The sequence below is a fragment of the Natrix helvetica genome (assembly GCF_964273705.1).
Source record: "Natrix helvetica genome assembly, chromosome: 4".
NCBI classification, from domain to species: Eukaryota; Metazoa; Chordata; class Lepidosauria; order Squamata; family Natricidae; genus Natrix; species Natrix helvetica.
In genome coordinates, this window is record NC_138550.1 from 65,061,698 (window position 1) to 65,075,678 (window position 13,981).

General features: G+C 46.0%; 1 protein-coding gene across 9 annotated transcripts in view; it reads left to right on the top strand.

The window, feature by feature from the left end:
• Positions 1-13,981, top strand: part of TAB3 (TGF-beta activated kinase 1 (MAP3K7) binding protein 3) — a 47,026-nt gene that overhangs the window by 14,250 nt on the left and 18,795 nt on the right. For 8 of the 9 annotated variants that reach the window (XR_014175352.1, XM_081952738.1, XM_081952739.1 and 5 more), the window contains one exon: positions 1,868-2,028. Coding sequence is in view for 8 of the 9 variants with exons in the window: in XM_081952738.1 (XP_081808864.1) it covers positions 1,868-2,028 (161 nt within the window). In the remaining variant the exon portion in view is untranslated. Of the gene's footprint in view, positions 1-1,867; positions 2,029-2,986; positions 3,201-13,981 lie in introns of those variants that run through there. The other variant, XM_081952742.1, reaches the window with a different exon arrangement.

The window sequence follows — 13,981 nt, forward strand, 5'->3', positions numbered from 1 at the left end:
GACATGAACTGGAATTGGGGCTGTCTTGGAATATGTCTTAACTGAATGATACCCTAAAAAATTCTGACCATATAAAACTAATATACCATTACATATTTCAGATAAAGGAAGCATAAAGGTACAGAGTGTAGAGAGAATTTTTTTAAAAAAATCAATAGAAAGTATTTGTTTTAATCTTGAATACAGCTTGAGTTTTATCAGTATAAATTGCAACAAATTGCAATATTTATTTAATTTGTTTTTTCATATTTTGAGGGACTAATCCAGGCCATTGCCAGGAGCCAACACTGATCTGAAGGTACAAAAAGAAGTGTGGCTATGGTAAAGCAGGCATTCATTCATTGAAGTAGATGGTGGAAGAATAGGACAGATTCTGCTATATAGTAGGCCAGTGATAGCGAACCTTTTTCGGCTCAGGTGTCAAAAGCGTGCACATGCGCTCACTTGCCCACCCCCATAATTTAATGCCCCTCTGCACTGTGTCCCCTGTGCATGCGCTCATGACACACACACCCTACTGCCCCATGGAAGCACACAGCTTTCTTGGAGCCCAAGGAGGGCGAAAATGCCCCTCCCCCGGTTCTCAAACTTCTGGTTTGCATGTTGGGCGGTGGCTGGCCAGCACGTGCACGCTCGCTGGAGCTGACAGGGCAACTCCTCATGTGCCCTCAGAAATGGCTCTGCGTGTCCCTGTGGCATGCATGCCATAGGTTCGCCATCACGGTAGTAGGCTATATAAATATAAGCCAAATTGGGGAAAAAAACCCAATAAGAATATCTCACAAATGCTTATGTTCTACTGAGCTTTCTTGCAACAAGTACCTTATATCTTTAAGTACCTCCTTTTTTCCCCAAAGGGAAAAATGGAAGATTCATGAATGAAGAGAATGGTTAAGATTCAAGGTTGAACCTTTATTCTAAAACAAAAGATAAAGTAGTCAAATAGACTGTACAATCAGTTGTTGTTATTAATTTATGTTGCTCCAGTTTCTGGTTATTGGAATTCCTTGGATTTATCCTGAGCACTGATTTTGTGATCTGGAAAAAAAGCTGTTTTTCTAAAGCACATACTGTAACATTCCCTTAATAGGTGGTTATTTATCAGTCAAGACTACTTCAGACTACATTGCAGTTCATTGACTAAGGTTTCTTCATGTACAGCTAGTTTTTTATTAGTGAAGGGCTAATGAACAAAAATGAGCCAGGTCCCTGAACTGATAATACAGGTGGTACTTGGTTAACAGCCATTCTTTTAGCAATCAAACTTATGATGGTTCTGAACAGTTAGTACTTATGACAAGTCCTCCAAGTTCCAGCTGTTGCCATGCTCCTGCGTTCATGTGGTTGTGATGTGAGTGCTTGGCAACCAGTTATATTTCTGACCATTGCAGCATCCTTCAATCATGTGATTGTGATTTGCAATTTTCCTTTATGGTTTTCCACAAGCAAAGTCAATGAGAAAGCCATTAGGATATCTAAATTCACAGTCAGGGAAAGTCCTCACTTAATAATTCACAGTGATTTGTTTAACTGGTGACTTTTGGAACGGCTATCAGTAAGCAAAGCAGTCATGTGATGTCACACTTTACACTGCATTGCTTAGTGATCAAAATTTAGGTCCCAATTAGCATTAAGTGAAGATTACCTTATCTTCATGACTATGTAAAGTAACAAACTTCCTAATGGAAGAATATAATGTCTATAGCTCTTGTTCCTTTCTCATGATTTGTACCTCAGCATTTGATTGCATATTTATGTTTGCATATTTATGTTTGCTTCTGTTTTTGAAAAGGTCATTTGTTTATACTTCTGTAGTTAGAAGTTGGATTTCTTAATTTTATGCATATTATTCTCTGTAATGCACTAGCTTTGCTGTTACATCAACGTGCAAGGATGGAGAGGTTAGCAAAGGAGCTGAACTTTGAGAATGAGGAACTTGAAAAACTTAAAGCTGACGTAAATAATATGGAACATGATCTTATGCAAAGGCGTCTGAGAAGAGTGAGCTGTACAACCTCAATCCCAACAGTAAGCAATTTTTCTATAATTATATTAAAATAAAATTGTTCTTTATTGACAGTATGAATTTCACTATATTTTAAATTCATCGTTTTTCATCCAATATGTAAGTCCCAATTGAGTTGTTTCAGCAGCTAGTTACATGTTCTCTTAGTTCCTTTGTATGCTTTATCACCTCTTCCAAAGTCTGTAATACTATCTCAAGTGTTTTTGGTTTGGAGTTGTTCTGAAAAGGCATGTTAGCAGTATGTTGTTGCTTCAGATAAAAGTAGGAAACCCTAGTTACAAACAATATTCTAAAACTTAAGGCATCATATCTGTTATGATCTTTGACAAAGCATTGATTGTGAATCGACAGAGGTGGAGTGTTTTCTGGGTCTTGTCTTTCAATAATTATATGCTTGCATGTGCTAATATATTAATTCTGTAATTCTTTTCATATTTCTTAAATTCCTTCTCCTAAAATAATATGTTAAGTTGAAGTTCTGATAGAAGATGATTATTTGCCCCAAAAGGGGACATAGTGGCATAGAGGCTTAATGATGCTGGATGTGCTGAACAATTGCCAGCACTCTGGCAGTTTGAGTCCAGCTCCACAGGACATGATCTTTTGTCCCCAGCTCCTGCCCACCTAGCAGTTCAAAAGTATTGTTTGTGTGTAGAGAGATAGGTTCTGCCATTTTGGTGGTGGGAAACTGCTTGCTGCGTTCTATGCCCAAATTGTTGTGATAATAACTATATATCATAAAGAATTATATACATAGAAGTTTTATTACCTTTAAAATATAATATCTTTACATCATTATTGATATTTTGCCATGGTGTCTCTAATGGAGGTTTCGGGCCTGCAAGCCATCTTTTCTTTTTAGACTTCAGGCCTGCCACACTTTCTACTATTCATTTTCTATTGTGGGAGGTGGATTATACAGAGTTGGGTGATAAGTAGCCATAATAACATTCTTTCTAGAAAGCCAAGGTCATCCTTTGTCTCTGTACCTGGCTGGAACTGTATGGGTGGAAGCTACCAGCATGGCAGTGGAAGATAGGACCATGTGAAGGACTTGCAGGTGTGGGGGCAGATTGAACTTTCAACCGGGGAAGGGAGAACCTGGAAGCTTTCAGATTCAGGTTTTCCCAGATGTGCCAACATGGCTCTCTTAATAAATTGGAATTTTGAGGAATCCTTTGCCTCGGACTCTGATTTACTTTTGGATGCTATTTGGAACCCTGACATTAACCCGAATCTCCATTAAAATACTTCACCAGCTCCCCCGAACATTGCGGTGCTGTCCCGGGTCCTGAGCCATAGCGTCGACATGAAGACTCAGGGAAGATGGAGGAAGAGAAGACGACCACGGGGGAAGCTGTAGATCAGTGGTTCCTAAACTTTTTCAGTCCACCGCCCCCTTGGTGCTACAAACTGAACCTCAGTGCCCCCCACCCAATGGTGGAATTCAATTTTTTGTACTACCGGTTCTGTGGGTGTGACTTGGTGAGCGTGGCTGGGGGGGTCATATGACTGGGCAGTTTGCACGACGGAAGGAAGATAGTAACAGTAAAATTCAAAACTAACAATTAATTGCACATTTATTCAAAATCTAATTTAAAACCTTTTTAGTTAATGTTAATTCAACAAAATTGTTGAACATGATCCAGTGATACCACGTTTTCAAAGTCTGATAGTCATTTATCAAGAACCTTAGTGACTAGTAACTTAGTAAACTCAGTAAAATTTAGTAACTACTTCACTGTTCAGTAAATTCTTAATGTGATGGATGGGCTTGATGAAGTGATACCAGTTTTCCAATGTCTGGTTTTAAGTCACTTAGCAGGAGTCTTAAATTACCACATTCAATAATTTGAAGTCGATTTCTTTGCTTGGAGAGAAGTTGGATGACCACACTGAAGCGATGCTCCACCAAATATGATGTTGGAAATGCAAGAAGGAGCTTCTTAACCACTGTCCATAGTGCAGGATAGCGATCAGAAATTTCTTTCTGTACCCAAAACTCTTGGTACAATTTCTTAAACTTTGGCTTCAGCTCAATGTCATTTTGCAGCTCTATGAGTTGTTCTTCCACTACCCCATCTTCTGCAGTATCTGAAAATGGATTTATCACCCAATCTGGAATTTCCATCAAAAGCGCTCAGACATATCTTTATGCAGCATGTCCAAATGGTCACAAAAAACTTGAAGATCATCATCTTGTATCCCACCTTTCTCTTCTAGCTCAGACAAGCTCGGAAATTGGTATAGCTCGTGACAGCCTATATTGCGCTTGAATAGTTAACTTTGAAATAAACTTAGAGATGACAGATTTGGCCTTAATAAAATTGACCTCATTTCCTTGCAACTGTAAATTTACTTCATTGAACTTTGCAAATAGTTCTGATAAATAAGCAATGTCATGCCTGATCTCTTTGAGTTCACCATTTAGCAAAGTATTCTTGTCTTCAAAAAACTCCACAACAGTGTCAAAAAGATTCTAAAAGCGTCTCACACAGTTGCCTTTTGATAGCCAACGAACGTCTGTATGAAGCAGCAAACGATCAAAATCTTCATCATTGAAAAGGTATTGAAAAAGTGACTTATGACCATTTTTGACAGTTATGACTATTGTAGCTTCCCCATGTTCATAAGACCAAAATTTGGATGCTTGGCAACTGACTCATATTGTATTTACGATGTTGCAGTGTCCCGAGGTCATATGATCATCTTTTGCAACCTTCTGAACAAGGCAAAGTCAATGAAGAAGCCAGATTCACTTAACAATGTTAGTAACAAGTGCACTGATTCATTTAACAAGTGGCAAGAAAGATAATAAAATAGGGCAAAATTAACTTAACAACTTTTCACTTAACAACAGAAATTTTGGGCTCAATTATAGTCGTAATCTGACGACTACCTGTAGTCTGCAGCAGGAGGAAAAAGGCTTTTCAGAGGACAAAGAGATAGCAGAGTTTGGAATGTAGGCAGGAAGAGAGCAAGTTTATATCTTCCCTAGCAATTTGTGAAATACATGGGATTTATCAACCCATTCAGCATGGGAGAGGGGGAAATGCTTCCAGGAGACGAGATACTGGATTCAACTTCTGTGTTTCCTGGAGTCCAAAATTTCCTTAACCTCAAAATGTTGCTCCCTCTTAATCAGAAGAGGGGCAGGGGGTGGAGGTAGGGGCGCACGGAAAGAAGAAGTGTGTTCTGGTTTCAAGAGGTTTACATGAAATACCGGATAAATCCGGTTAAAATGCTTTGGTAAATCTAATCGAACAGAAACAGGGTTAATAATTTTTACTATAGAGAACGGACCGATGTACTTTGGCCCTAGCTTCTTTGATTTCTGGGTAGTTTGAGAAACCTGGTGGACAAAAACACTCGATCTCCCACTTTGTAGTCTCTCTACATCGCCCTTTTTTTGTCAGCCTGTTTCTTGTGCGCCCGGTGAGCAGCATCCAACGCTTTACGGGTCAGGGGCCAAATTTGGCTGAACCGGTCACTCCATTCGGAGAGGGACAATATTTTCGGTTTTTCCTGAGGTAATTCAGGAATCGGTACAAAGTCCTGTCCATACACAACTCTAAAAGGGGTCAGGCCGGTACTGCTGTGCACAGAGTTGTTGTATGCCACTTCAGCATGTGGTAATAGTTCAGCCCAGTTATCTTGCTGATAATGAAACACTGGAGGTACTGTTCCAAAACAGAATTAGTCCGGTCTCTGAAGAGGGGCGTGGGAGGAGTCACACATGGGGTATTATCACAGCCCTTTTGCCCTGGAGGCTGAGGTAAATCTTGAGGCCACACCTCCGTACCTCCTCTGACCTCCCAGATTAACTTCAGCCTTCAGCCCAGAAGGAGTGTGTTTCCTGACTCTCCCTCTCTTCAAAGACCTCTGGTTTTTTTCCACGGGATTTAGGTTGCTTACCTTCAGATTGCTTCTTCACCCTCCTCATCCGTGCTCATCACAGCTAGCTCCAAAGCCTTTCCGCTTGCTAGTGCGAGCCCCAGGTGGCTGGATGGCTGCATAAGAGGGGAGGAAGCCCCCGCGCCGCAAGGACCGCCAAGGTGGCTACGCGCCTTCCAGGAGACCTCCACTGGACATTGTTGGAGCAAGGAACCAAAGGATCAGCTCCCAATGCTTCCGAGCTGCGGACAATCGGGCTGCAAGTCATCGACCACCATCTTAGCACCCCCGCCATCTTGGAAAAAGCACGTGGGAGAGTGTGTGATCGGCGATCCTCCTAGGATGCCAAGAGTGCTCAGAAGACTCCACCAAAGTCGGAAGACGCTTCAAAAACCTGAACGCCGGTGATCCGGGGAGGGCCGGAACGTGGTGGAGAGCCGGCGATTGGGCCACAGATCGGTTGCAGGGACTTCTAACAGGAGCGCGGAGCTTAGAGGAAGCACGCTCACAGCAGCAGAGGCTGGCAGAAGGAGGAGGTAGTAAACAATGTAACTGTGAGTACTATGGCGGAGGCAGCGAGAGCAGGGGGGCGAGGCCTAGATCCCCAGGGGACTCGGATCCGGGAGAGGGGACCTCCAAAGGGCCCTCAGTCACCAGAGGGAGGTCCTCCGCTAGGCAAGGCCACCCCAGCCGCTAGGAAGGAGACCTCCTCTAAGGAGGTGTGGGTAACCAGGGCCTCTAGAAGAAATTTCAGGGCCACCATCAGCCTTTCTCCCTCCAGATCCTGCTCCCCTCGCAGACCCCCTGCTTTGGAAGAGGCCAGTCCTGGATCCCCAGGCTCCCCTAGGGACTCAGGCAGAGGGCTTAGCTCCCTATCGTCCCCCCTATCACCTGCCCACCCATCGGAGACATGGGGAGACACCTTTGGGCGCAGGGCACCCAGCCCCGGTAGGAAACGACTGGCCCCCCATCCCCTGAACCAGGGGAGAGGCTACAACCCCCCAGATCTACACCCTGCCCTCCCAGAACTTCCTGAAAGCTTCCAAGAGGTTTTAGCCAGGGCTATAGCTCAGGATAGCCTCTGGGATGAAACACCAGTCCCAGAGCTCCAGAAGAAAGTCTTCCCGACATCCTGCCAGGAGTCATCAGGATCGCCCCAGGTCTTCTGCCCCCAGGGAATCCAGGTCTCCCTCCCCCTCTACTGCCAGCGGGACTTTGGAGCTGGAGGAGGGAGAGTTGAAAAAGATGGGGTTTTGGAGGATGAGGATGCCCAGGCCCCTGAGGCGCCCAATATTACCGGGCTGTTCCCTCCTTCTTTGTTTAGTTCCTTACTGCATAAGGCCAGAGCCACAGCAGACCTGGACTCTCCTACAGAGCCCACTCCAGCAACTGCCACCCATGGCACAGGTGGGGGGAACAAAAAGGACCCTTCCACAGGCCCCAGATAGAAAAGGAAGAGATCCCTACTCCAGACATGTTTCTAGAGGTGCTTAAATCCCAATGGGTTAAGCCAGGATCTTTCCCTAAGCCAGGGGGCAATGAACGTAAATTTTATAATCTCAATGCTACCTTTGCCCAAGCTCTGCAGGTACCGCCAGTGGACACTCCGATTGCTAGCATGGCTTCATCCTCCGCGGTGGTGACTGGAGACATCTCTAACTGTCTCAAAGCAGAGGACAAGAAAGCGGAGATGGTAATGTGTAAGTCATTTCAGGCAATAACTTGGCCTATTAAGGCAGCCGTGGCCGCCTCCTTTTTTAACAGGTCCACAGTCCTATGGTTGGAGCAACTAAGAGACAGGACCCTGGCCACAGACGTGCGCCTGTTGCAGGACATCTCCAAGGTGTTGGCAGCCACCCAGTTTTCGGCAGACGCCACTCTCGAAGTATGCCTCGAGAGCTTTATCGTCCTCTGTAGCATCCAGGCGCCTGCTGTGGCTGCGCCACTGGCAGGCAGAATCTTGTGCGAAGTGGCACCTGGCAGGAGCTGACTACACCGGGGACAAGCTGTTTGGCTCTTCGTTGGACCCCATTCTTGTGGAAGATAAGAATAAGCGTAAGGTCTTCCCAGCCACGACCAGGCGTTCAGAACATCAACAGGCTCCCTATCCCAGGAGAGCACCCTATCGCCCGCTGGACTCGGACTTCCAGAATCAGAGGTACATGGCTTCCAGGTTTCCCAGACGGGGATAGGCAGTTCCCCAGGGACAGATTCAGGGCCAGCAGCAGGGCAAGCGGCCCTTTTGGGGGGGGGCAGCCGTCCTTTCCGCAGGTTCAAGTGACCCGGCCCGGGATCACCCCATCGACGGTCGGCTCTCCTTATTCGCGGATGCCTGGGATTGTGTTACCTCGGACGAGTGGGTCCTCCAAACCGTTAGGCTCGGGCTTCAGCTGGAGTTCCGCTCACAGCCCCCGAATAGATTCTGAACCTTCGCCTCCTCTTCAGATCCGGCCAAACAGGCCCTACCGGGCAAGGCGATCAAGCATCTGCTGGACATCAGGGCAGTAGAAAGGGTCCCAGAGGGGGAGAAGGGTTCTGGTTTTTATTCTAACCTGTTCCTGGTTCCCAAGAGTTCAGGGAGGTGGAGAGCTGTCTTGGACCTCATGCTGCTCAATTTCAGGGTGGTCTACCGTAGGTTTAAGATGGCCTCTCTTAAATCCATCCTAGAGAGTATCCGACAAGGGGACTTCCTGGCCTCCATCGACCTCACGGAGGCCTACCTACACATTAGAATCGCCCCTGAGCATCGTAGATTCCTGAGGTTTCCCCACGAGGGCAACCACTTCCAGTATAGGGCCCTTCCCTTTGGGTTGGCCTCAGCTCCCAGGACCTTTTCCAAGGTACTGGCCGCGGCTGCGGGTCACCTTCGTTCCCTCCCGGTCTGGCTTCATTGCTACCTTGACGATATCCTCGTCTTAGCCAGGTCCCCAACCAGTGGCGAGAAGGACCTGGGTCTCACCATCGACACCCTAAGATCCCTGGGGTTCTCGACCAATCTCGAGAAGAGCCACTTAGCTCCATCTACCAGGCTCCAACACCTAGGGGCCATCATAGATTCAGTGTCTGGAGAGGTCTCCCTCTCTCAGGAGCGTAGGGGCAGCATTGTTCAGCTGTTGCTGGAGATCCATAAGTCACGCTCTGTCCCTGTAGTTCTTCTTTCTAGGCTTCTTGGGAAGTTCATCTCTTGTATAGGGCTCGCCTTCACGCCAGAGAGCTCCAGTGGTTTCTGCTTCTACACCAGAGAGCCGGAACGAGCGACGCCAACTTCAAGGTACTCGTGACACCCCAGATGCGCCTCTCACTCCGTTGGTGGATGACTCCAGCTCTGGACAAGGGATCACTATTCAGGGAGCCAGCAAGGATGGTCCTCACGACAGACACAAGCCTGTTCAGCTGGGGAGCGCACCTGGAATCCCAGATAGTCCAGGGCCGCTGGACGCCGTCAGACCTGCGCAACAACATCAACTGGCTGAAACTCAGAGCCATCCACCTGGCTCTTCGCCACTTCAAGACTGCAGTGACCGACCACCACGTCCTGGTCTTGACCGACAACGTGGCAGCCAAGGCCCATGTGAACAAGCAGGGAGGCACCCATTCCAAGGCCCTACGCAAAGAGGCTCTCTGGCTGGGGAACTGGACGGAGAGAAACGTCCGATTGATCAGAGCCGAGCACATCTCCAGGATAGAGAACCAACAGGCGGACTGGCTCAGCAGGGAGACAGTCGACAACGGAGAGTGGCAACTCCATCCCACCATCTTCCAACAGATCTGCAGGAGGTTCGGCCATCCAACAGTGGACCACTTCGCAACTCCAGCAAACATCCAACTGCCAAGCTTCATATCGAGGTTCCCATTCAGAGGTGCCATGGACACGGATGTGCTTCGCTGTGTTTGGCCGCCCGGTCTCCTCTACGCCTTTCCCCCCCCTTCCCCTCATTCCCGGGGTCCTGAGGAAGTTAGTGGCAGAGAGAGCAGAGATGGTCCTAGTGGCCCCCTTCTGGCCACTCCGCCCTGGCTAGCAGACCTGGTGGATCTAACCTCAGCCCTCCATTGGAGAATTCCCACAGGGGGAGGTGACCCTGCTCCAGGGGTCTCTGGAGCATCCGGACGCGGAGTGGCTCCATCTGACCGCTAGACGATTGAGCGGGAACAATTGAGAGGGGCCCAATTCTCCGCAAAGGTCATTAAGACCATCGAGGCGTCCAGGAGACAGTCCACAACTCGCATCTACAATGCCTCCTGGGTCGCCTTCGCGAACTGGTGCCGAGCGAGGGACATCGTCCCAGCCTTGGCTTCCGTGGCCCAGGTGCTGGACTTTTTGCAGGAAGGTCTGGAAAAAAGTCTGGCCCCTAGCACTCTGAGGAGGCAGGTCTCTGCCCTTTCCACGGTCCTGGGGAGCTACCTCTGTCCTAAAGCACCCTGTCCTAAAGCGCTTCCTCAAGGGGGCAGCGAATCTGAAGCCCCTGGTGGTCCATCGATTCCCGACCTGGGACCTACCCATGGTCCTCCACTGAGCGAGGTGCCCTTCGAGCCCTCGAGGGAGGTCTCCCTCCAATTCCTGACCCTCAAGGTAGTCTTCCTAGTCGCCATTACATCGGCCAGGAGAGTATCAGAGCTTAACGCTCTCTCCAGCAAAAGGGACCTCTGCTCATTCCTAGACAACCAGGTCGTCTTCAGACTGGACCCCGCGTTCATACCCAAAGTCAACTCTCCCTTCCACAGAGGCCTAGAGATAGTTCTGCTGGATTTCTGTCCGCAGCCTTCCAGGGATAGAGAGAGATCTTGGCATTTCCTAGACATCAGAAGAGCCTTGTGCATCTGAGGCCCTCTTCGTCTCCTTTCAGACGTCCTGGGGAGCCAAGGTCCTCCCCCTCACCTTTCATCAGGGACTACCGGGCAGACGCCTCCACCTCCATGGAGGCAGCCTTCGGGAGGAGGGTTCTTCAGGGAGTCCTAGACTCTCGGGCTCAGGCCCAGTGATCCCTCCAATGGACATCTAGCTTTGGTATGTCCCATGTGTGACGCCTCCCACGCCCCTCTTCGGAGACTGTCAGTTGGTCTTACCTGAACTGCATGTCTCGAAGATGGCGTGGGAGTAGTCACTCCCCCCCCATTAGGGCGCCCTGCGCCTGGGGCCTGAGTTAGTTCAGCGGTCAGTCAGGGACCAGGCAGGAAGGATGTGTTATGTGTTATCTGTCCCTTCCTTTTCCAGGTTCTCTGCTACGACCATTGGTTAATCTGGGAGGTCAGAGGAGGTACGGAGCTGTGGCCTCAAGATTTACCTCAGCCTCCATGGCAAATGGCTGTGATAATACCCCATGTGTGACTACTCCCACATCATCTTCGAGACATGCAGTTCAGGTAAGACCAACTGACATTCGCAAGCTCTGTTAGTTTGAGGATGGTGGGCGGAGCTTAATCCCTGGGTGGAGCCAATCAACTTGAGAAATTCCTTCTAGAAGAGGGAGGTGAACTGGATCCCCCTATTTGAAATTATGCGTTCAGGGACTCCATGCAGCCGGTAGACATGTGAAATAAACATTTTGGCCAAAGCCTTAGCTGAAGGGATTTTGGAACAGGGTACAAAATGAACTTGTTTGGAAAACAGGTCGTGATAACCCAAATCACGGTATTCCCCAAACTTTCCGGCAATTCAACAATGAAATCCATCAATATCTCCTTCCACTGAGCTTCCAGACAGGCCACACCTTGGAGAAGGCCTTGGGGTTTTCCTGGTGAGCCCTTCATGGCAGCACAAACCGGACAACTGGTGATGTAGGCCTCAATGTCTTTTTTCAATGAAGGCCACCAAAATTGCCTCTTAACGAGGTGTAGGGTCTTTACAAAACCAAAATGGCCTGCCATTCGTGAATCATGGGCTGGTTGAGGAACAGTAGCTTTCAGGTTAGCAGGAACATGCAATTTCGCCCCTACCCAAGCTAGTCCATCTTTCATTGTATTCATGTGAATGTTCCTTTTTTTTTATCACCCCCCTTACCCTTCCCTCTTCCCACCATCCCTCCCCCCGACCTCCCAGAGCAAAATACAGGGTATAAACATTTAACAACCATACGCTAACATAAGCTAACTAATTTTAATATGTTACTATTCTTGTGCTTTAACTCCCCTTTATTAAACTAACTTTGAATAAATTGTAACATTCTTTATGCCTTCATTCATAAGCTAACTGAAATTTTTTAGTCCGGTATTTGTTTTGAATATAGTCAATCCATCTTCTCTAGTCCAGCTTGTACTTCTCATCTGAGTGGTCCTTCAGATACGCTGAAATTTTGGCCATCTCTGCTAAGTTTACTACTTTTAACGTCCATTCTTGGATAGTGGGCAACTCTTCCTTCTTCCAGTATTGCGCCACCAACAATCTTGCTGCCGTCGTTAGGTTCAAGATCAGATTAGTCTCTATGACAGTACAGTCTGAAACTATGCCTAACAAAAACAACTGGGGTGTGAACTTTATCCTCTTTTTCAAAATATTTTGAATAACCCACCATATTTTTATCCAAAATGCTTTAACTTTTTTACAAGTCCACCAAATATGGTAGTACGTGGCACCAACACAGTCACATCTCCAACATTTAGATTGTAGATTCGGATACATACAGGCTAGCCTTTTTGGATCTAAATGCCATCTGTACAACATCTTGTAGAAATTCTCAGGTTCTGAGCTTGTGTAAATTTACATTTCTTACCCAAATCTCTTCCCATGTTTCCATCATTATTGGTTCTTCAAAATTTTGTGCCCATTTTATCATACAATCTTTAACTAATTCTGTTTCTGAGTCTATTTCTATCAATACATTATACAACCTTTTTATGTGCATTTGACCCTGGTCCCTGATTTGTTTTATCAAGTTATCCTCATTTTGGATAAAACCGGATTTCTGGTCTTTTTTCCATCTAGCCTGTAACTGACCATACTGGAACCAGGTTTGAATTACTCTTTCATCTCTTAATGCATTCAAAGATTTCAACTGCAGTGCACCTCTATCCATACTAAGGAGTTCTGCATATGTAGTTACATCTTGTTTTTGTTCTATACTTATATTCTCTATAGCGTGTCTAGGCACCCCCCACATAGGTATCTTGTCGTTTAGCCTATATTGACATTTTTTCCAAACACGCAGTAAGGCATTCCTTAAAATATGACTTTTAAAGATCTTGTCGGCCTTCTTGTCATATATTAAATAAGCATGCCAGTCATATACCAAATCATAACCCTCAATATTCAATATTCTATCCTCTGTTAGGTTAATCCAGTCGCTAATTGTTGTTAAAACTGCTGCTTCATAGTATAATTTTAAGTTAGGCATTTTTAAGCCTCCTCTTTCACATATGTCTTGCATTATTTTAAGTTTTATTCTCGGTTTCTTTCCTGCCCAAACAAAATTGTTAACACCTTTCTGCCATTCTTCCAAATTTGCGTCTTTTTTAAGTATTGGTATCATTTGAAAGAAGAATAGAAACTTGGGCAAAACATTCATTTTAACTGCTGCTATCCTTCCCAGCAAAGACAATTGTAGTTTTTTCCAATTATTCATTTCTCTCTATATTTTATGCCATAATGGTTCATAATTGTACTTATATAATTTCCCATTTGGAGTTGTAATATAAATTCCTAAATATTTAACCTTTTTTACTATCTCATATCCTGTTACTCTTTCTAAGTCTTTTTTTTTTTTTTTGGTTCGTAGTCATATTTTTAGCTATCATCTTTGTCTTCCCTAGATTTACCTTGAACCCAGATATTTGACCATATTGGTTAATTATATTCATTAGACCTATAACTGATTCCCCCGGCTGGCTTAAAGTTACAACCAAGTCATCCACAAATGCTCTTACTCTATATTCGTAGTGCCTAATCTTAATTCCTTGTAGTTCGTCCGACCCACGTATTCTGTTCAATAACAATTCCAGGGTTAAGATAAACAATAATGGAGACAAGGGACACCCCTGTCTTGTTCCTTTTTCAATTTTAAAAGATTCTGTTAAGCCTCCATTAACTATAATTTATGCTGTCTGTTTCTGGTATATTGCTTTGATAGA